The sequence below is a fragment of the Ursus americanus genome, chromosome X (genome assembly GCF_024610735.1).
Source record: "Ursus americanus isolate L20-20 chromosome X, mUrsAme1.1.p, whole genome shotgun sequence".
NCBI lineage: Eukaryota > Metazoa > Chordata > Mammalia > Carnivora > Ursidae > Ursus > Ursus americanus.
Genome location: NC_142164.1, coordinates 81,752,715 through 81,772,414, shown reverse-complemented (window position 1 = coordinate 81,772,414; position 19,700 = coordinate 81,752,715). Strand labels below are relative to the sequence as shown.

Sequence of the window (19,700 nt, the reverse complement as noted above, 5' to 3'; positions counted from 1 at the left end):
ACCCTTAACTTCTCTGGGCCTCGACTTCCCCTTCTCGCTCGCTCGTGGGCTCGTGGGCTCACCACCCCTCCTGGGTGGAAAAAGGAGCCCAGCCCAGGCTCCTGGGCTAGCAGAGTCTGGCGCCTGAGGCAGAGCGAGGCCCAGCGCTCGCGCTGGCTGCCACAGCCAGGCCTGTTTGCCGGCGGCCAGGTAGGTCACCGTGCGGGTCCGGGCGCCAGGCACGGGAGCGGCCGGCCCCAGCCGCATCCAGGCCGGGGCGGGCCGCCAGGTGAGCGCGCCCAGGCGCTGAAAACGCGTCGCTGGCGGAGTCCACCCGGCGGACTTCGGGTCATGGAGCCGCGCGCGGGGGGCGCCACGGACCCCAGGGGGAGCAGAGGAGGTACGGGGGAGGGTGGGGAGGGACTGGGTGCGTCCCTGCCACCCCTCGCCCCACCTGTCCGCTCCTCACCTTTTCCTTAGACAGGTGGTAAACAAAGCAGCCCTGGCGCCCAAGTGGCGGGCGGGCGCCAGGCGGCCGGGGTTGGGCTCTAGGTCCCCGACCGGCACCTGCACCCGCACCCGCACCCGCACCGCGGGGGTGCGCACCAGACCCGCGGGCTCTCAGGAGTCTCCGGGGCGTTGTGCCAGAGGGGTCTGCCCGGGGTCACTGGAGACACCTAGTCACTGGGGGCTGTAGTGAATGGCGGGGCGGGGTGTTAGGCGGGGGCCTCTGAGGATATATGGAGGGGCAGTTGGGGCTACGTGGGCCATCAGGGTTGCCTAGGATGTCTGGAAGGGGAATCGGGGGTGCCCGGGCCACAGCGGGGGCAGGCCGTCTTCTGTCGGGACATCTGGGAGAATCGGGGTCCCCTCGCTACTGTGCCGGACGTTTGGAATCTGGAGTTACGAAGGGGTAGTCGGAGACCTCCAGAGATAGTCCCAGGGTGTTGGGAAGTGTCCAGGAATATTTCGGTCAGATAGCTCTCTCCAGGGAACTAGTGGGGGCAAGCGGGGGTCCACGGGCAGGCCCGCGATGGTCGGGGGTTGCGGGAGAGGGGCAGTGGGCGACCTCCGGAACTATCGAGGGAGTGGTCGGGGGGCTCCGAAGATCTTGAGGGGCATTCTAGGTCTTTGGACGTCGGGGAGCGTGGGGGTTCGCCGAGGCTCGGGCGGGTGCTGACCTGTTCTTTGCACCCGCGCAGGCCGGGACCCTCCCCTGCCCGCGGGCCCCAGAGCCCGGCAGCTCCTGGCGCGGCTGAACGCGCGCCCCCTGGCGGCCCGAGCTGCGGCCGACGTGGCGGCGCTGGTACGGCGGACGGGCGCCACATTGCGCCTGCGCCCCAAGGCCGGTGCGTGTCGGGGGGCGGGGCGGGGCGGGGGCCTCCCGGGGGGCGGGGCCTGAGTGGACGGACCGGGGATTTGTTGGTTACTCCCCTGGGTGGGGCCAATGGGTGTGAGTGGCGGCGGGGCGGGGCGGGGCTCGGAGGGAGCGTCGAGGGGGCGGAGCCTTGGCGTTATCCTAGAATATTCCACCAGGAGGTGACCCTGGGAAAGTTACTGAGGTAGGTAGGTGAATGTTGCATGGTTAGTTGTGCGTGCGGGGCTGGATGGTTATCCCTGTCAGTGGGGGCTTCGCCTGCCATTTCTGAGCAGGTGGGGCCTGGAGAGTGTTGGGGGCGGACAGTTGGCTGAGGGGCGGGCCTGGAAAGAAGTGCACTCTAGGGGGTGTTGCCTGCAAACGCCAGGGGGCGGGATCGAAATGTCAGGAATGGGTTGAAGTTTCTAGGCCAGTTAGAGGGCGGAGCCTGAAAAGTTCGGGAGCCCAGTCTTGGAGTTGCACCCCCAGGGAGGGCCTAAGGGTGTAGTATGAGGAGCGGGATCTTCGCGCTGTTAGAGGACTATAGGAAAGTCTGGAGGTGTATTTAAATAGCCGGGCCCAGGATTATTACTTAAAAGTCAGGCTCCGGTCAGTTATTCATGTGGGCTGAGCCCAGTTAAATGGGTGGGTGTGCCGATCTGTGTTCTAGAGGCATGGAAATGAGGTGAGGCTAGAATTTTAAATCAGGGGGCAGGTCCTAGGTGGTTTCGACGCAGTACCCCTCTGACTGCCTTTTTCATCTAGCCGTTAGTGTGCTGGATTCTGCGGACATAGAGGTTACAGACAGTCGCCTGCCTAATCCCACTTTCGTGGAACACCGGCCGCAGGTACCACCTCGCCCTTTTATTGGATGCCACCTGCTTTGAGACTGGCAATGTACGTACGCTTGTGTCTTTACTCCAGCATCATCAGTCGGAGACCTTGGGTACAGGTAACGCGCCGCTCCAAGTGACCCAGGCTAAGGGCCGTTCTGCTTCGAAGCCGCTCCAGACCTCTGGACGGTTCTGTGTGGAACTGGTTCGCGGTTCCGCGGGCTTTGGCCTCACATTAAGCGGAGGCAAAGATTCAGCAGGGGATGCTCCTCTGGCAGTGCGTGGGCTGCTGAAAAACGGGCCCGCTCAGCGCTGTGGTCGCTTGCAGGTGACGTTCAAAACGCCCTCCATTCCATAGTGCTAGCCCAATCCTCACCCTTTGTCGGGGTGCTCTGCATCTGCTTTTTCTACAATACCCCTCTCTTTGCATTCTTGTAGGCTGGGGACCTCGTGCTCTACATCAACGGAGAGTCAACTCAGGGCCTCACCCACGCTCAAGTGGTGGAGCGCATTCGCACAGGCGGCCCCCGTCTCCGCCTTGTACTAAGCAGGCCCCTTGAAACCCATCCCAGCAAGCCTGAAGGGGTGGGAGGGCCCCAGAAAAGAGATGGTGGGTTTCCCAAGGGAGAGGGTTCAGAGATCTGTTAGGGAAAAGAGAGGGTTGCAAAGTGGGGAGGCTGGGGTATAGGATGGGAGGGGTTGGTGGTCTCGGTGGGGAGGTTAGAGTTTAGTGTCTGTGCGGGGTCATGGTATTCTCAAAAGCAGGATTGACAAGGGCAGGGTACCAGGATAGGAATAAAAGTAAATTTTAGAGGGGAGGCTTTTGAGGTACTGGGGGAGGAGAGGGGGAAGGGGTCAGGGGTGAAAGCAGGTGTTAAGAAAGAAGAGTTGTGGTCCTCACATGAGAAGGCAGAGTGAGTCTCAGCAGGGAGAGGATGGGATGGGGATCCAAAGGGTAGGGGGATCTAGTTTCAAAGCTGAGGGGTCCATAGGCAAAGGGTTGAGAGTTGAGGGAGGTGGGTTAAAAAGGGGATAGTTTGGGGTCCTAGATGGGAGAAGTTTAGCATCTGGAGGTCAAGGTCAGGATTTGATTTCCTTTGGGATTGTGGGAAATTATTTCTGGGGGGCATGTTCTGGATCCAGGAGGAGAGAGGTCTCGGGAAAAGAGGTGTGTGTGTGTGTGTGTGTGTGTGTGTGTGTGTGTGTGTGTGTAGTCTTGAGGGGTGGTAATGGTTCCTGAATGGTTTGTCCAGGCTGCAAAGGGAGATTTCTCTAAGGAGTGGGGTCTCCGTCTCCTGCAGCCCCTGGAGTCTTCTGGCCACCCTCAGCCAGGGGGCTCAGCTTTCCATTCCCCACCCTATCTCCCAATCTAACCCCGCAGCTCTGCCATCTCCAGATAGCAGCCCAGATCCTGGAGGACCAGAGGTGATGAGATCTCGCAGCGTCAGTGCTTCCCCAGTTCAGCACCCTCAATCCAGTACCATGGCCCAAACCCGGGGCAGCCCAGAGCCTAGCCCAGAGCCGCTGGCGGACTGCCCCGCGGTTCCTCCTCCTGAGCGCCGCACAGAGGAGCCTGACGACCGAACCCCGGGTTCCCCGGGACCCTGGCTGGTGCCGAGTGAGGATCGGCTTTCGCGGGCCTTAGGGATCCCAGGGGCCGCGCAGCTTGCTCTCGAGATGGCAGCTGGGAGGCGGAGGCACTGAGCATGTATGGGACGGTCTGATGCTCACTCGGTACTGCCCAACCTGGATCTGGTGTGCTCCGCCGACCGCACACTAGCATCGCTGGGAGAGCTTGCACTTGGTCTGGTCCCACCCCCACTCCTGCCGCGCTGCGGACCAGCCCGCTCCCCTCGCAGTGTCAGTGGTACAGCCCTCCGGACGGGCGAGCCCTGCGCTTCTGGTTTCGAGCGGGGGAGGTAATAAAATGGTTCGACCCAGTCTTGACTTGCCAGGTGCTCTAGGCCGGGTGGGGCTCCTGAGTTCACCCCGCAAAGGAGGGGGTGGGTCGGTGTGGTTTCAAGGAGGGCCTCTTCTTGTAACCATTGACAAGCTTACTTCACGCTGTTTCATTCGCGCCTCTAGCGGGGTCTGCTGTGCCGATCCTCAGCCTGGCGTGCTTTCTCCCCACTCCGTTTTTCTTCCCCAATTCCTGCTTCTCTCCGCCTTCATTCATTTCACTTTTTGGGAGGTGTGCGGGGCTCTCAGATTATCTTTGCTTCTGGCATGGGGAATGCAGAGGTGGGCCGTTGTAGCGGGAGTGCACCTGAATACCCACAGCCCCGGGCAGGAATCGTCCAGACCCTCAGCCGATGGCCCGACAGCAAGGCTAGAACCAGGGTGGCTTCCTTCACCAGGAGCCTGTGGTCTCTCACTTCCGGCCCGGTCGGCCAGCTTTCGCCGGCAAGTAGACTGCCACCCTTAGGGCATGGGCTGGGGCCCGGGAGTCCCCTTTGGGGCGGAGTCGGGAAGGTGTGAGTCAGCGGGCTGGGCTAAAAAAGGCTGTTAGAACCTTTGAGCCGCGCCCCCCTCTTCCATAGATGGTGACGAACTGCAGCCAGGCTTGTGTGCACACGCCACATGCTGGGCGTTCCCGGGCCTGGGAGAGGCCAGAGTTTCCTCCATCCTGGGAGCAGAGCCTTAAAGGCAGGGCTTATATGGCCAGCGGGACTCCGACCAGGATAGCCCTGAGGCCAGCGCTGGCTGTGGCCAGAAATGTCCAGTCACCTCCGCTTGTCACCACATCCTGAACACTTGGCCCCATCCCCCCCAATGAAGGAAGCTGTGGTCAGGCAGGAATGGGTAACTCCCACCCCTATGGTGGGGTCGGAGAGGGGAGACAAATTAAAAGACCGGAATGTGAATTTCCAGGCTGACGCTGGGAGGAGAGAGGGACCTCAAAGCCAGGCGGGGAGCTAGGATATAAAGAGGTGAAGAGGTGAGCGCTTGAATGGTCAGCACTGTGGACCTTGCGGGGGAGTGTGCTGGGGCTTCCAGCTACCCTTGACTCAGAGCCTGGTGGAGGTGTGGCTCTAGAGAAGTAAGGAGCTCCAGTCCTATAAACACAGTCACACCCAGGAGACTAATAATAGTAACCCCAGCCACCATTTACTTAGCCTTATTCCTGCTACTGGCTTTGCTTGCAGTATCTATTTTCATCTCCTTACACATCTGCTCAACAATCCTGATATGTCCATTTCATGGGGGAGGGAAGTGAGGCCCAGACAGTATAAATGGCTGGAGGGAGGGGGTTGAAGCAAGATTTAATCAAGGCCGGATTCCCCAGCTGGTCCTTTTAATCTCACCTGCATTTGACAAGTAATAATTGAGCCCCAGTTGTTTACCTTGCACTGTGGTAGGCACTGGGGAGATGCTGGTGAAATGAAACAAAGGTTTCTAACCTCGTGTAGACGCATGTTGGAAAAGAAAAGACAAAAGAAAAGAAAATGAATAAATAAAGCTCTCTCTTCAGAGAGAGGTCAGATTTATAAAGATAGCAAAAGGAGGTTATATTGATGCAAATAATGATGGTGGGCTGCTGGACTCTTTGAAGACATTTGATCTGGGACCTTAATGACCAGAAGCCAAATGTATGAAGAGCATGGGGAAGGGCATTGACGGCCATGGGAACAGCAAGTGCAAAGGCCCCGTGGTGGAGCAGAGCATGTTTTGTTCTACAAACTCAGGCATGTCCTCACAGAGTTGAAAAGCACACACTCAGTCCTGGGAAAAGTATGCTTCATTCCTTTCACCACACAACCACTCTCAGCAAACTGGGCTGATAGAAGGGTGCCCCTTCCTTGGTTTTGAGGGGCCCCAGGTTGGGGGGGCAGTGGTGCAGGCAGGCCCTTGGGTTTAACTGTCCTGGCCTTCCAGCCCACAGCTCCCCTCAAATGCGATGAGAATGAAACCAATGTCTAGTCTGGAGAGTGTGATCCTCAGCATATCCCCAGGGAGATCCCGATTCCTGTGACCAGGTGCCTGTCTCAGACGCAGAGAAATCAAGGCTGAGTCAGAAATTGCTCACTTAGGATAACACACTCCATTGCTCTGCATGTACTGCTGTATAAGTTCTGTGCGCTAACCGATTGTGCCACTGGAGCTCCAAGGATAACACACTCCAAATGTCATCAGCCTTGTCACCCAGACGGGCACCCCAGGAGCCTTCCTCTCATCTTGCCAAGCTTCCAGCAGTAAAGAAACCTGGGCTCCTTCCCTATTCTTCATCTAGGGCTGTGCTGGTGGCCCCTCTCCCTAGAACCAGGCAACAGAGGCCCAGCGCTTGGGGCCAGGGCCTCCCTAGGATTGCAGAACAGAGAATCAGCCTCTGGGTTGTGACACCGTTAATAACGTCTGTCCCCATTTACTGAGCAGCTTGATGATCCCCAAGCAGTATTCTCTCTCAGCCTGTGCGCTAGTGTAGTCTCATTTCCATCCCTGCTAAGAGGTTTATTCCACCAACCATGATCCTCTACCTGAAATTTGAAGTCCACAAAGCTCTGGAAATAGCTTTCCCACGTGTTGGGCACCATTTGCTTACAAAACTTAACCTGACTTAATGAGGGACAATTTTCAGTCTGGCTTATCCCACTTACTGTGAACGACTTCCACCCCTTTTCTTGAATAAATATTAAGGTGTCTTCTTTTTTTTTTTTTTTTTTAAGGGGCTGCCTCAGACCTCGCTGAGAGTGTTAAGAAATACACAACTTTCTAAGATCCGAAATATTCAGAATTCTGGAAACATACCTGGGTTTAACCACGGCCTCAGCCATTTCTACAGCTCAGGAAACTGAGTCACATGCTTCCCCAAAACCAGATCCCCGAGGTTCTGAATTGAGGCAGCACCGAAGGCATTCCTATTCCGAAAGCGCAAAGGGTCTCGTCATTCCCGCACATGGTACCCCGAACTGCCAAGCCTCAAAGCCTGGCGCCCCCGGGGGTGGGGCACCCTGGGGGCTACGTGCCAGGAGGGGAGTATCCTTGGCAGGCGGGGCAAAGGGGCTTCCGGGGCGGCAGCCACCTGGCCCGGCCCCCTCCGGCCCCGCCCGCTTCTGCTCCGCGAGGTGATTCACTCACTCCTTCGCCCCGGGGGCCCCCTTCCCGGCCAGACGGCGGGCAAGACGGCAGGGTGTGCAGCGTCCCCGAATCCGCGAGCAAGCGAGTAGTTACTCCGCGCCCCTAGGGACTCCAGCCCACCCCATGGCGGATTCGGAGCGCCTCTCGGCCCCCGGCTGCTGGGCCGCCTGCACCAACTTTTCACGCACCCGAAAGGGAATTCTCCTGTTTGCTGAGATTGTGAGCGTCCCGGGACAGGCGGGTGGGCAAAGGCAGGGTGGAGTGGCTGGACCACGCGGAGCCCAGAGGCCCCGGGTGAGGCAGGCCCGGGCCTAGAGGCGCTCCGCAGTGGGGCGCGGGTGGGTGGGTTCGTGGTGGAGGCCCGAAACCAGGGGCTCGGGGTGAGCCAGTGGGGTTTGGAGAAGGTGGTCAGGAGCTGCTGGGCCACGGGGTGACGCAAGGAGCCCATAGCGCATATGAGGGGCCCTGTGGAGGGAGACCGCGTGGACACATCGGTGGGCTCCTCGGAGGGACCCCAGGGGGCTAGGAGGCGGGGGGCCTCCCGTGGCAGGGCGTGGCGCGGCCTGGGCACTGGCGGGCGGGCTGGCTGCGCGCCCAGGGGCGGGGCCTGTTGGGGTGGGGCCCTGAGCCCTGGTCCTACGGGGTAGGGCGCTCCGCCCTTTACCAGTTCTTCCTCGCCCTTCTGTGGTGGGGCAGGAGGTCCTTAGCTCTTCGGGCTGCTCAGGAGCCCGGGTTTCGCACCCCCCTCAAAGTGAGCGCCGCCTTTGATTCACTTGTAAAAGGGGTGCGACGCCTTTAACAGAGCCCTGCCCCTCCGGTGTCACTCTCACCGCTTCCCAAAGGGGTTGCCGGGGGAACCGCAGGTCCCGCCCCTGTCGAGGCAGTGAAGCTGGCGCCCGAAGTGCTCACCAAACACCTGGCGGCACCACTCCCTGCAGCTCGCCCCTATGCAGGAAGGGAAAAGGGGAGAAACTGAGGCACCCAGCTCTACCCCTTACTAGGTGCCCCTGGGCAAGTCACTTAACCTCTCTGTGCCTCACTTTTCTCATCAATAAAATAAAGATACTAACTACCCAGCTCATTGGGTTATCGTGATGATTAATTAACACTTGTACAGCCCCTAGAACAACATTTGGGACACAATGAACATACAGTGAACGTTTAGCTGTTAATATCTGTCACCTTTCCAGTCCTGGTAGGCATCATCGGAATTTGAGACCTCCAATTTAAACCAGTCCCCTCAGCCCTGGGAGCTGATTGGGGGGGGGCCTTTCCCCCTGTCATTTCCTTCCAGATACTGTGCCTGGTAATTCTGATCTGCTTCAGTGCCTCCACACCGGGATACTCCTCTCTGTCGGTGGTCGAGATGATCCTTGCTGCTATCTTCTTTGTCATCTACATGTGCGATTTGCACACCAAGATACAGATCATCAACTGGCCTTGGAGTGTGAGAAAGGGGAAGGCTAAGGAGGGGCCCGGGCAGTTGGGACGGTCCTGGTAACTCTGGATGCTGACTTCCCCCTTTTCTCTCCACGCCTCGCAGGACTTCTTCCGAACCCTCATAGCGGCCATCCTGTACCTGATCACGTCCATTGTTGTCCTTGTTGAGGGAGGAAACCACTCCAAAATCATCGCAGGGGTAAGAGCCACAGAAGCAGCTCCAGGGCAAAGACAGAGGGGTTTGGGAGTCTCAGGGCCTGTTCTGCCTCTGCTTTTGGCAGAAAGTATGCGGCCTGTAGGAGGCCACACTTGTTCTCAGAGCCTGCAGGAACGTCTGGCCCAGGCTCTGGTTCTCTTCCCAAGATCATCATTTGCTGTAAAAGGCCATGCCTTGTTCAACACAGGGACCTTTGTGGACAGCACAAAGAGACGGCCCCTTTGTCAACACGTGAGACTACCATCTGCTAGAACTTTGTCTCACATGTACAGTGTGCATGGTGCCACTGACGTGGGGCCACCATGTGGTTACCCTGTGTTGAGAGGTTCTAGGAGGAGGGAGGGTGGGGTAGATTCCAGTCTTGTGGCCTGTCCCTGGGGCTCTCTGGCTTCCTGATCTGGGGTTTTAGTCACCATCCCTGCATGGCAGTCATTGGAGGTGGTAGCTCCGAGGAAGCAAGAGGCTGAGTAGGCTGACCCACCTAATCTAGCTTCCCTCACTCCCATCCCCACCCTCAGGTACTGGGCCTAATTGCTACAAGCCTCTTCGGCTATGATGCCTATATCACCTTCCCCTTGCGGCAGCAAAGACATACAGCAGCTCCTACTGGTGAGTGTGCGGGTTGCTGTGTGGGGGGGTGTTGCCGAGGGTTCCGAGGAGAGTAGGAAAGGGGTCTCCCAAGGGCACGAATGCCCCGTTATTGGTACTGATGGCTCTAGTGCCAATAAATACCATAAGCTTCAGTATTACTTGTCTGAAAATGGGCATATGGATCCTACCAATGCTTTCCTCTCTTTTCCTCACTTGCAGACCCTGCAGATGGCCCAGTGTAGGTGAACTCCCTTCATTTCTCTCTGAAGCCTGCAAATAATACTTCCTTCGGAATAACTCCTCCCTGCCCTTACAACACTCCCAGCCAACTCCCAGTCTCTTATTGAAGTACAAGTGCCTTTATTGGGAGAATCTGTCTTCCTACCTGCCAGTCCCTCCTGGGTGTGGCCATCTTTATGGGTGTGCCTCTGTCCCCCTTCCTTCTGCAATACTCAAAAGGAGACACTTGTTCTGCCTGGACTGTGCACCCACTTAAGCCACAAAAATGAGGGGAGGAGGGAGCCTCAGATTTCAGATTCTAGGCCCCCAGTTGTGACCCACACCAAATAAACTCCTCAGTGTGGGGGGTGGTTCTGTGGAGGGATAAATAAACAGACTGTTAGAACATGTGATAATAATAAATTAATCCTTTGTCAAATGTGGATAAATCTCAAGCATCAGGAGGGGGACAACTGGGGAGGGGGACAGCTGGAGCAAGGAGGTAAAGAAGCCAGGCCTGTTTTATGACAAATATTAAATTACTTCATTAACACAAACAGATGAAGGAGGAAGGGGATTTATGACCTAGGCTGGGGCATAGGATCATCTACACTGACTCGAGAACGGAGCCCTCCAGGACTACACTGCCTTCAAGCCACAATGCAGTTCTTGTCTCTGGCCTGGCGAGGCATCCCTGGGCGTGAGCTCCGGGGGAGCTGTGGAGATGGGGATTTGGGGGTTCCAGTTGCATTGTCCTGAGCAGGCCTGGGCCTGCACAGATGTGGGGGCAGCGGGATGCGTTCCCCTAGGAAGAAGCCATCCTCCTCCGATGACTCGGAACTGGGGCTAGAAGGTGAGCTGGAGCAAGATCCTGAGTCCGACCCCGATCCCAAGTCACATTGGTGGTGGCGATGTCTGCCTGAGTGGCGGCGGTGATGGTGATGATGATGGTGGCGGCGGCGATGGGTGGGGGCCCTGGGTGGGGGACTGCGTGGCCTGCGACGCTGGGCTGGGGGTGCACTCAGGGTCCGTCGCGGGCCTCCGTCAGACACCAGAGGGTCACGGAAGCTGACACGAGGGGTGCTCTGGCGACCAAAGGCACCATCTTCCAGGCTCGGCTCGGGCTGGCTAGGGAGTCCTGGGGGTGGCTCTGGGGGGCTGCGGAGCCCCAGCTCTGGCAGGGAGTGGCGGTGGGGGGCGCCCCTCAGAAAGTGGGTGGGCTCCTCAGGGCCTGCAACTGGAAAGAGAGATGGAGCAACTCCCTGTTATCTGGCCCCGAGGGGAGGCCCGTGGAAAGGCCTTCTCTCTACTTTACTCCATCAGGACTGGGAAAGTGGGAGCAGGGGTCGGAGGGGGGCAGCAAGGTGGGGGAGTTTGGGAAACGTGAGGCCCAGGGCAGGCTCTGCGTGGAGGGAATGGGAGCGTGGCTTCTGATGGAAGGGAGGTGACATCGTCTAAAGCCCACCAAGTTTGCCATAGAATGGGGGTGGGGCCTGGGTGCGGAGAGCGGATGGTCAGGGGTTTGGAGGAAAGGAGGAAGAATGTGGATTCAAGAAGGAACAAGTCCAGGCTAGGGAACGGGCCTTGTAACAGAGGGGGCGGAGCCAGGGTTCACGAGGGGGTGTAGTGTGGGCTGGAGACTGGGCCTAGCATCCTTTGGAGATGCTGCCTGGAGATGCTGCCGGTGCTGAGATGGGGGCGGGCCCAGGGATGCAGCTGGTGAAGGGCCTGGGAGAGTGGGGGGGGGTGGTTTGAGGTGAGGGGGACTACAAGAGGCTGCGCGCGGCTCAAGGGTTAGCTCACCAGGTTCTGGCTCCGTGCTGGTGCCTTTGGTGGCGGTCTCTGACGCCTCCTCCGCAGCGGAGAAAGAAGCCGTGGATGCTGTAAGAGGTGCAGAGACCGTGCCCGCGCTCCAGCTCCGACGGCCGGTCGCCGACGCTGTGGGCTCGGACCCCAGGCTGCAGGCTCTTGAGCAGAAGATTAGGCCGCGGCGTGGCAGGAAGGGGCGGCCCAGCAGGGCTCGCCCGCAGCGACTACAGCAGAAGCAGCGGTCTGAGGCGTGCCAGTGCTGGCCCTCATAAGCCATCTGACCCTGGTCCAGGCCTGCGGGGACCGAAGAGGGGGGAAACTGAGGCAGGGCCGGCAGGCATATCCCCTGCCTATCCTAAATGGGGCCCTTCTTGGGAAGAGGTAGGGAATCTGAGGCAGGGTACTCCAAGATACCCTCCCTCCCCACTCTCCAGAATGGGTGCCCTTCTCTGGAGAAAGCAGGGAAACCGAGGTTTGGGCTTCACCCTAAGGTTCCTCATCCTTTCTCTCCTGGACACAGGCTGATGTCTCCTCTTGTCTCTCTCTTTCTTTCTCAGGGCGCCCCCCCAGACTGGGGGTGGGCATTGGACTCTGAGATGTGGGTCAGGCTTAGAGATTAAGAGGTAGCTTCAGGTGCACAGAGTGTAGAAGGTGGATCTGAAGGAAAGGCCTGGGTGGTGGGGGCAGGGCTTAGAAGGTAGGGCGGGGCCTTGGTGGGAAAGGAGTGGGTCTTAGAGGGTAGGGTGCGCCTTAGGAGGTAGGACTGTACCTGGGGTGATGGAGGAGTCCTTAGAGAATAGGGGGAGTCTGGGGGCATTGGGCCTTGGCTGAGGGAGTAAGAGGGTAGCCCCAGGGGGCTGGGAATTAGAGGGATCTCTGGAAGTGGGCCTAGATACGCAGTGGTGCCTAGGGTCATGCAGGTGGGGTTTAGAAAGTACAGCGTGATGGGGGATACCCGTGAGGGACTTGCAGTGAAGGGTAGAGGGCTATGGTGCTGGCGCTAGACTGCCAGTATGGACTATAGAGGAGAATCCTGGTGGGGTGGTGCCCCTGCCCCGTCTCCTGTTCACCCACCAATGTGCTCCCCACAGCCATCACAGTACTCAGCGTGGCGGGCCTCGTAGCAGGCACAGCAGTGGGGGCGGCTCTGACGCATGACATAACGCTGCCCTCCTAGCGATGCTTCGCACTCAAAGCAGCAGAAGTGGCCCATGTGCCAGTGCCGGCCCTCGGCCTCGGTACACTCAGGCGAGAAGATGATCTGGGGGGGGGAACACGGTCCACCTTGGCCATCAGAAGGGCCTGCCCCCGGCCCTGCTCGCCCTCCACTCCCACCCCTGGGCAGAGAGGTGTGAACCTCGTCACAGGCTTGGCAGCGCGGCCGCAGGCGTTCGGCGTGGTGGCGGCCGCAGTAGACTTTGCCAGCGTGGTAGAAGTAGATGAGGTCTACCAGCAGCTCGCGGCACGTGGAGCACACAAAACACTGCGGGTGCCAGCAGGCACCCAGGCCTGCGCGGCTGGCAAACACGGCGATGTCCCCGCCTCCAATCTGCTTCCCGCACTGCCGGACGACAGAGAGACGCCGCCACCAGCATGGCCAGACAGAACGGGGTCAGCCTGTGCCACTTGGGCCTTACCCCAGCAGACCTTTGTGACTAGCTCCACCTGTGGGGTAACTCCGAGACAGGCCCTGCCTACACGGGAGGGTCCCCTAGAGGCTGACCGGACTCCTGGGGGAAACCACAGAGACAGCCCCTTCTATTCGTGGGTGGCCTTAAAGGCAAGTCTTGTCCTTCGGGAGCTGGGGAAATCAAAGAGACAGGCCAGGCCCAGGGTGGAACCTGAGTGACAAAGCTCACTTTAGAACCTAATAGTAGGATTTAGGGCCTATCTCTACCAGCTGGGAGGGGCCTTGAAGATAAATTCCACCCACCGTCGGGCCCTACAGACAGGCCCTGACACTGTGGGTCAGTTCTTAAGGACACGTCTCAACCACAAGACCAGAGAGCCCACACCTCACATCCACCGAGATGAGGGAGCTAATAGAGATGGTCCACCAGGGCCTCCTTACAGACAGGCCACATTCAATGGTGAGAGCTGAGAAACAGGCCCCGCCCACCAGGGGGCCCTACAGACAGATCTTGCTGGCCAGGGAGGCCTTAAGGCATAGTCCTTGTCTCACAGTGGGATGTGAGGAAACGACTCCATCCACCAGAGGGGACATGAGAGACAGACCACTAGGGCTTAAGTGGCAGGCCTCATCTTCCCGGGATCTGGAGCAAAGGCACGGCTCTCACTCACTGGGGCCCTCCCTGGCTCACCTCCTCACAGATGGCCCCAGTGATGGTCACGGGGAAGATGCGCACGGTGCCACGGCCCAGATTCTCCCGCTTCCGCTGCTGGCTGAAGGCTCTGAGCTCTTTCTTCTCCTCCTCTTCCAGTGCTGTGCAGTACTGTGCCTGGGGTGGGAGGGTCTTCCAGGCTCCTCCCACCATGCCTGCCCCCTCCCCTTCCAGAATTCATCCACAAGCGTAGAGTTTACTTCCAGGCCTTTCTATAGGTGGGGGCTTCCTGCCCGAAATTCCCACCCCTCACCTCTTCTCCCAGGGCTCAGCTGTGGTTTTGCCGAGGAACGGCCCAACTGTCCCTGCTTGTCCAGACCTTTCACGTCAGATCAGCTTACCTTTCCTTCTCTGACCCTGTGCATTTCTTTCCAGCTGCTTAGCATTTGCCCGGGCTGTGCCCTCCCCACCACCTGGCATGCCCTTCCTGTCTTCTAGCGCCTCACCTCACTGTCGTGTGGGGGCAGCTGGTGCAGCAGCTGCTTGATCCTGTATTTCTCCCCAGGACTGTTGACGTAGGGAACCTTGTCCTCTGGGAGGCAGCTGAAAAACTGGTATACCTGGGACGACATGGGGGACGGGAGAGAACAACTGAGACTAGGGGTGAGTTGGGATGCAGTGGGATGGTGGGCTTCTACTTCTATGAGAATATTAAAGTCATAGGAAGGGACTGTCTACTGACATTCTCCACCTCTCCTTCCTACAGGCTGGATCATTTCCATCGCCTCCCAAATACGCTGCGAGTTCCTTCAGGCCTTGACCCCGCATTTCTCTCCAGCTGCTGTCCCCCATTCTTTCTTTTATAGCAGAGTTCCTCAAAAGAGTTGTGGGCACTCGCTGCCTCCACTTCCTCCCCCATTGTCTCTAGACCTGACTCCAGTCAGGCTTCCCCGCCCACCCCTTCCGTCTCTCCTCCAAAGCTATTGCTGTCGCGGTCATTGATGATGTCCACACCTTTAAAATCATTTTTCAGGTCTCAGTCCTCATCCAGCTGGACTGGACACAGTTGATCACTCCCTTTTCCTGGAAACGCTTTGTTCCCTTGGCTTCCAGAATACTGTCCTCAGTTTCCTCCTACCTAATTGGCTGTTACTTCTCTGCCTCCCTTCTGGTTCTTCTTTCAACTAGCTGACCCCCAAATGTGGGAGGACCCTCAGGCTCATCCTTGGTTCTCTTGCCTCTCTCTACATTCACTCCCTTGGGAATCACATCCAACCTCATGGTGATAAATACCACTTCGTGGCTAATGTCTCACAAATCCATACCTCCTGCCCTGTGACACCTCCCTTGAGTGCCAGGCGACATGGCCACTAGATCTCTAACAGGCATCTCAAAACTCCAGATGGCCAAAATCAAACTTATGCTCTTACTCCTCAACTTGCTCCTGCCTTGGCCTGTCCCCTATCAGTTAATTCATCCCTCCTTGAGGTCATCTTTGACTCCTCTCTCTCACACACCCACAAGCAAATCCTCTTAGATCTGCTTTCAAAACATATCCGGAATCTGACCAGCACTTGCTACTTCCACTGCCAACATTGTCATCAGTCACTGGACCACTGCAATAGCCCCCCCCCCCCGCCCCCGTCACAATCCCCCTGCTTCCGCCCTCACGCCTACAGCCTATTTTCCTCACAGCAGCCAGAGGGAGCCTGTTAAATCCTAAAACAAACCACATCCCTTCTCTGCTCACAACCCTTTTGTGGCTTCTCCTTCATTCAGAGTAGAGGTCAAAGTCTTCTCCATGCCCCCCACCCCACCTCTGGCCTCACTTCCACCCCCTCTCCCAGTCACTCACTCTGCTCCAGCAGCACTTGTCTCCTCACTGTTCCTCACATGGGCCAAGCACACTCCCTCCTCAGGGCCTTTGCATCAGCTATTCCTTTTGCCTGGATAGCTCTAACCGTGGATATCTGTGTGGCACTTCTTTACCTCCTTCAGGAAGCCCAAACATCTTATTTTCACAGAGGCTGACCTGGGCACCCTATTTACAATTCTAAGATTTCTCTCCTCCACGCCTTCCTTGCTTTTTAAAAAAAATTATTATTATTCCATAGCCCTTACACCATCTGACATATTTTTACAGGTTTGTTTACCAGCTGGTGCTCACTTCAGGAATTTAACCTCCATGTGGGCACATGTATTTTGTTTGTGTTTTGTCCACTGCCGTGTCCTTAGTGCCTAGAACAGAGTCTGACATGCAGTGGGTGCTCAATAACTATTTGTTGAGCAAGTCAGTTAATGGAGATGTGGCAAATGAAGTGCTGGGATGAGATGAGTTAAGGGGTAGAATAGGAGTGGGGTGAACAGGCCCTGACCAACCCACTCAGTGATCATTCAGTATTCCCCGAGAATTGTCAGGGGCTGACCACCGTGAAATTACACAGGGGTCAGAAGGATACACGCAGTCTAGTGTTGTCCCAGAAATAGGTTTCTACCTGAGTGAGTGTGTGTGTGTGTGTGTGTGTGTGTGTGTGCGTGCATCTACTGGGGAACAAGAGTGGGTGGCAGCCTCTGGTCACCTGCTCTGGCTTGAGACCAGGGGGCACCCAGGCATACTCCTCCGAGGCGCAGCCTGAGTCATCATCGGAGATGGAGTGGCGCTGGAAGTCTGAGATTAGCCGACACATGATGCGTTCCAGGTCCACAGGCACCGTGTGCACGGCGTGCTCCTCCCTTGGGCATTTGCAGTGCTGACAGATCTTCCTGAGGGGGCCGGGATGGGGGTCAATGATTAAGGGGTAGCTCACTTGGACCCCTTGGCAGCCCAAGGAAGTCCAACTAAGGGGCAGGGACAGGCAGATATTACCACCCAAGGACTCCCGAGCCAGGACAAGGCTCTGGGGCGGGGGTTGGGGGGGGTGGGACTGCTGTGGGTGAGACGGGAGTGGAGGGCGTGGCTGTGAGCTAGGGGCGGGGCTGTGGGGGTCTCCAGCTTCAGGCCATCCTCTGACTTTTATCTCTGGGACTCGGGTCAGACTTTCCTGGCAGTGGGCCTAAATAGGGGTGGGGCTCTGAGTCTGAGATTGGAGTTATAAATTTAGGGGTTTCTCCTCAGGACTGGCTTTGGATGTCGTGGGGGAACTTTCCCTAGAGGCGGGCTCTAGCCTGTGCTGAGGCTCTGCACTTGTGGGCGCATGGGGGCTCTGAGCCTGTGGGTAGGTCCTGAGTGTGCCGGCTGTGGACTCTGTCTGTGGTATTTTATGAGACGTTTTGGGTACAGGGCTCCAGTGGGAGGATAGGACGCTGGGTCTGGGAGAGGAGTTCTGAGCCTGAGGGGCGCTGGACGTCAGTGAACAATGCTCAGCGCCTGGGACTGACGATTTCCCTAGGGATGGGACTCAGTGGCGTGCGACAACACTTCTAGGGGCGGGGCTGTGTAGCGGGTGGAGCTTTCCTGGGAACAGGACAATTGGGAACTAGTCAGGGGGCGGGGCCCTGAAGCTGAGCGTGAGGCTCCTCCCCCAACTGAGCTGCTCGGGTGGACCCGGCTCAAGCCTAGGGGTGTGGCCGGAGCTTCTAGGGGTTTCCCCTGAGGGTGGGGCCCTGACAAAGGCGAGGCCCTGGGATGGTCACCTACCTCCATCCGTGCAGCAGGAAGCCGGGGCACTGCTCCCTGCAGGAGTTGCAGGGCTGGCCGCGGTCCGGATCTTCCGCCTCTGGAGGCTGAAGTGGGTGGGGGCAGACGCGGGGCCAGGCGAGGCCAGGCGAGGCCCGGGGGCGGGGAGAGAGAAGTCAATGCCCGCCTCTCCACTCCAAGGCCCGCGACCGCACGCTGGGGCCTGTCCCACCAGGGCAGCGCTGGGCAGGCTGGGACAGCGCCGGCAGCGCGGGGGAGGAGGACACAACTGTGGTAGAGGCGGGGCAGCTGAGGCCACCTCCCTATATACCCCCTTTTTAGGGAATTCCCTTCCCCCTCACCCAGCCTTGGATACCTCCTACCTGCCTCTGACTCCTTCAGGCCTCAAACACCTCCCCCAGAACTCAATACTCTCCCCACCTGAGCACAGAGTCCCTAATCTGGGTGTCTCCTCCCAGGCCTCATCTTGCTTGGCCCCTTCTCCACCCAGGAGGCCAGCAGCACTCCAGTTCCACAGAGTAGGAGTCTGAGGCCCCATCCTTACTTGGGATCTCCACAGGAACCCTGCTCCTCTTTTCTGAATCTCAACAGCCTCTCCCCCAAACCCTGGCTTCCCCCTTTCATAACCAAGGAACTGGAGACCCTCCTCCAGGATGTCAGGAGGCCCCTGATCCACTCAATAACCCCCACCCCAAGAAGCCTTGGTCTTTACCCTTCCTTTCCTAGGGCTATTCACTTTTCTGGACCACCAAATCCAGACCCCACTTCAAGATCCCCTCCAAAGGAAGAGCAGCCTGCTATCTAGGAACTCAGAAATCTCCTGACTCAAGTAGAAACGTGGAAGCCCTCTTCCCTCACATCCCAATCCCTGGACCCTTAATATTCAGGCACCCCAGGAGTGTGGGACCTCACCCCTAAGATCACCTTCTGCCAAGGTACAGGGGAAGTCCCTTTCCTCAGAAGCTCAGGAGGTCCTCGCTCAACCCAGGACCCCAGGATCCAGTCTTCTGGCCCTCAGAATCACCTCCCAGAATTCACACGAGAGGGGAGCCCACCAGGTCCCTGGGGTGCTGATAGAAGTGTGCAGAGAGGTGCTTAGGGGGCAGGTGCCACCAGATCTCCACCTTCCTTGATCTGCACGCTTCCAGCAGCCCCAGCCCCTCCGTTCTGGGAATCTGGGGACGGGGATTCCCAGACCCTCGCTGGAGTGCCTCCTCGTTATCCCAAACCCCTGCGCCCTCTCCTGGGCCTCAGTTTACCCCGAACTCCCACCGCTGCCCCGAATCTGGCTCACCGCGCGCCCGGAGCGGCGCCTCCGGGACCCACGCGCGAACATGGCGCGCCCGGGCAGGGTCAAGCCGGGCAGGGTCAGGCCGATGGAATCTTCACGGCCGGCGGGCCACCGCGCGTCCGGCCTGGGAGCTCTGTTCCGTAAATCTGACACCAGCGTGGGAGGAGCGCTCCCCGCACGGCCCGCCCCTGGCCCTGCGCTCACTCCCGGGCCAAGGCGCCCCCTGCCTCGAGGTGAGGGGCAGGCAGCCCAGGAGCGCCAGAATGGAGCGCTCCCCAGCCTTCCTGCCCTGGGCCGGAGCCGGGCCACGGAAGGCAGGACCCCCAGAGCCCCAGGGTAACATATGGCCTCTCACGGGGTATTCGAGGGCTTGCGGGCTCTGTAGTGGAGGAGGGGGGACTTGGAAGTGGGGCGCTAGGGTATCTGTGTTGGCGTGTCATGTCCGTTTGTCTTGGATGTTTATTGGGAGTAGGGGTTAAAGCCACCTCTTGCCCCCCCTCCCCACTGGTGATGTTCGGAGGGTCTCTTTTCCCCGGATGGGTGCTCCAGGAATGATCCCCAAGCCCATCGCAGTCCCAGCTGGTGCTCCCATCCCCACAGCCCCCGCTCCCAAACCCTATCAGAGCCAGGACTATTTGAGATTTATAGGGGAAGCGGTTAAAGTCACTGGCCAGGTTCCGAGGCCCCACTCCCCGCTCCCTCCCCTTTCTTACGGGCCCAGCTGTCCTGTCCCCCCAAGTCCTGAGAAATAGATCTTAAAGCCTTCCCTCCCTGGCTCCCATTTTTCTCTCTCCAGTTAGATATCCCTTTCCCATAGCTGGGAGTCTCTCTTTCGCCTGTCAGGCTTGGCTGTGCCTCAGGGCTGGGAGGAGGGGGTCTGCGGCCCGCCGTCAGAACTCGGCGCCGGGCGGGGGCTTCTAATTAGGCAAGGCGGTGTCGGCAGCCGGGCCTTTCAGCGTGGGCACAGGG

General features: G+C 58.5%; 3 protein-coding genes across 6 annotated transcripts; 2 read left to right on the top strand and 1 right to left on the bottom strand.

Moving 5' to 3' along the window:
- The first annotated feature begins 208 nt into the window (after window positions 1-208).
- On the top strand, window positions 209-6,809 carry MAGIX (MAGI family member, X-linked). 4 transcript variants are annotated; one of them, XM_045804950.2, is made up of 6 exons: window positions 216-379; window positions 1,182-1,328; window positions 2,102-2,184; window positions 2,261-2,497; window positions 2,608-2,779; window positions 3,566-6,809. In XM_045804950.2, the coding sequence occupies exons 1-6, from the start codon at window positions 331-333 to the stop codon at window positions 3,871-3,873; spliced, it is 996 nt and encodes a 331-aa protein (XP_045660906.1). In that variant the 5' UTR covers window positions 216-330; the 3' UTR covers window positions 3,874-6,809. The 4 variants fall into 4 exon arrangements, with proteins under 4 accessions (XP_087715985.1, XP_087715984.1, XP_045660906.1 ...); XM_045804949.2 differs by having other exon boundaries at window positions 220-379; window positions 3,551-6,809; XM_087859859.1 differs by lacking the exon at window positions 2,261-2,497 and having other exon boundaries at window positions 209-379.
- A 403-nt stretch (window positions 6,810-7,212) lies between these two features.
- Window positions 7,213-10,151, top strand: PLP2 (proteolipid protein 2). The gene is made up of 5 exons (XM_045804951.2): window positions 7,213-7,464; window positions 8,540-8,692; window positions 8,789-8,884; window positions 9,421-9,511; window positions 9,713-10,151. The coding sequence occupies exons 1-5, from the start codon at window positions 7,369-7,371 to the stop codon at window positions 9,733-9,735; spliced, it is 459 nt and encodes a 152-aa protein (XP_045660907.1). The 5' UTR covers window positions 7,213-7,368; the 3' UTR covers window positions 9,736-10,151.
- Window positions 10,152-10,232: 81 nt separating this feature from the next.
- Window positions 10,233-18,865, bottom strand: PRICKLE3 (prickle planar cell polarity protein 3). Its single transcript, XM_045804948.2, has 9 exons — window positions 18,735-18,865; window positions 17,441-17,526; window positions 16,383-16,566; window positions 14,310-14,423; window positions 13,843-13,980; window positions 12,879-13,082; window positions 12,596-12,782; window positions 11,516-11,815; window positions 10,233-10,949 (listed from the first exon to the last, which is right to left on the bottom strand). The coding sequence occupies exons 1-9, from the start codon at window positions 18,774-18,776 to the stop codon at window positions 10,363-10,365; spliced, it is 1,842 nt and encodes a 613-aa protein (XP_045660904.2). The 5' UTR covers window positions 18,777-18,865; the 3' UTR covers window positions 10,233-10,362.
- Window positions 18,866-19,700: the final 835 nt, after the last annotated feature.

Bases quoted from the DNA above. Each gene is read 5' to 3' on its own strand.
- MAGIX (XM_045804949.2), top strand. From the start codon at position 331: ATGGAGCCGCGCGCGGGGGGCGCCACGGACCCCAGGGGGAGCAGAGGA. The intron at 2,185-2,260 runs GTACCACCTCGC...TCTTTACTCCAG, and splicing joins TCGTGGAACACCGGCCGCAG to CATCATCAGTCGGAGACCTT. The intron at 2,780-3,550 runs GTGGGTTTCCCA...CTAACCCCGCAG, and splicing joins AGGGCCCCAGAAAAGAGATG to CTCTGCCATCTCCAGATAGC.
- PLP2 (XM_045804951.2), top strand. From the start codon at position 7,369: ATGGCGGATTCGGAGCGCCTCTCGGCCCCCGGCTGCTGGGCCGCCTGC. The intron at 8,885-9,420 runs GTAAGAGCCACA...CCCCACCCTCAG, and splicing joins ACTCCAAAATCATCGCAGGG to GTACTGGGCCTAATTGCTAC. The intron at 9,512-9,712 runs GTGAGTGTGCGG...CCTCACTTGCAG, and splicing joins ACATACAGCAGCTCCTACTG to ACCCTGCAGATGGCCCAGTG.
- PRICKLE3 (XM_045804948.2), bottom strand. From the start codon at position 18,776: ATGTTCGCGCGTGGGTCCCGGAGGCGCCGCTCCGGGCGCGCG. The intron at 13,981-14,309 runs GTGAGGCGCTAG...CTCCCACCCCAG, and splicing joins TGCCCCCACACGACAGTGAG to GCACAGTACTGCACAGCACT. The intron at 10,950-11,515 runs GTGAGCTAACCC...CTCTCTTTCCAG, and splicing joins CAGCACGGAGCCAGAACCTG to TTGCAGGCCCTGAGGAGCCC.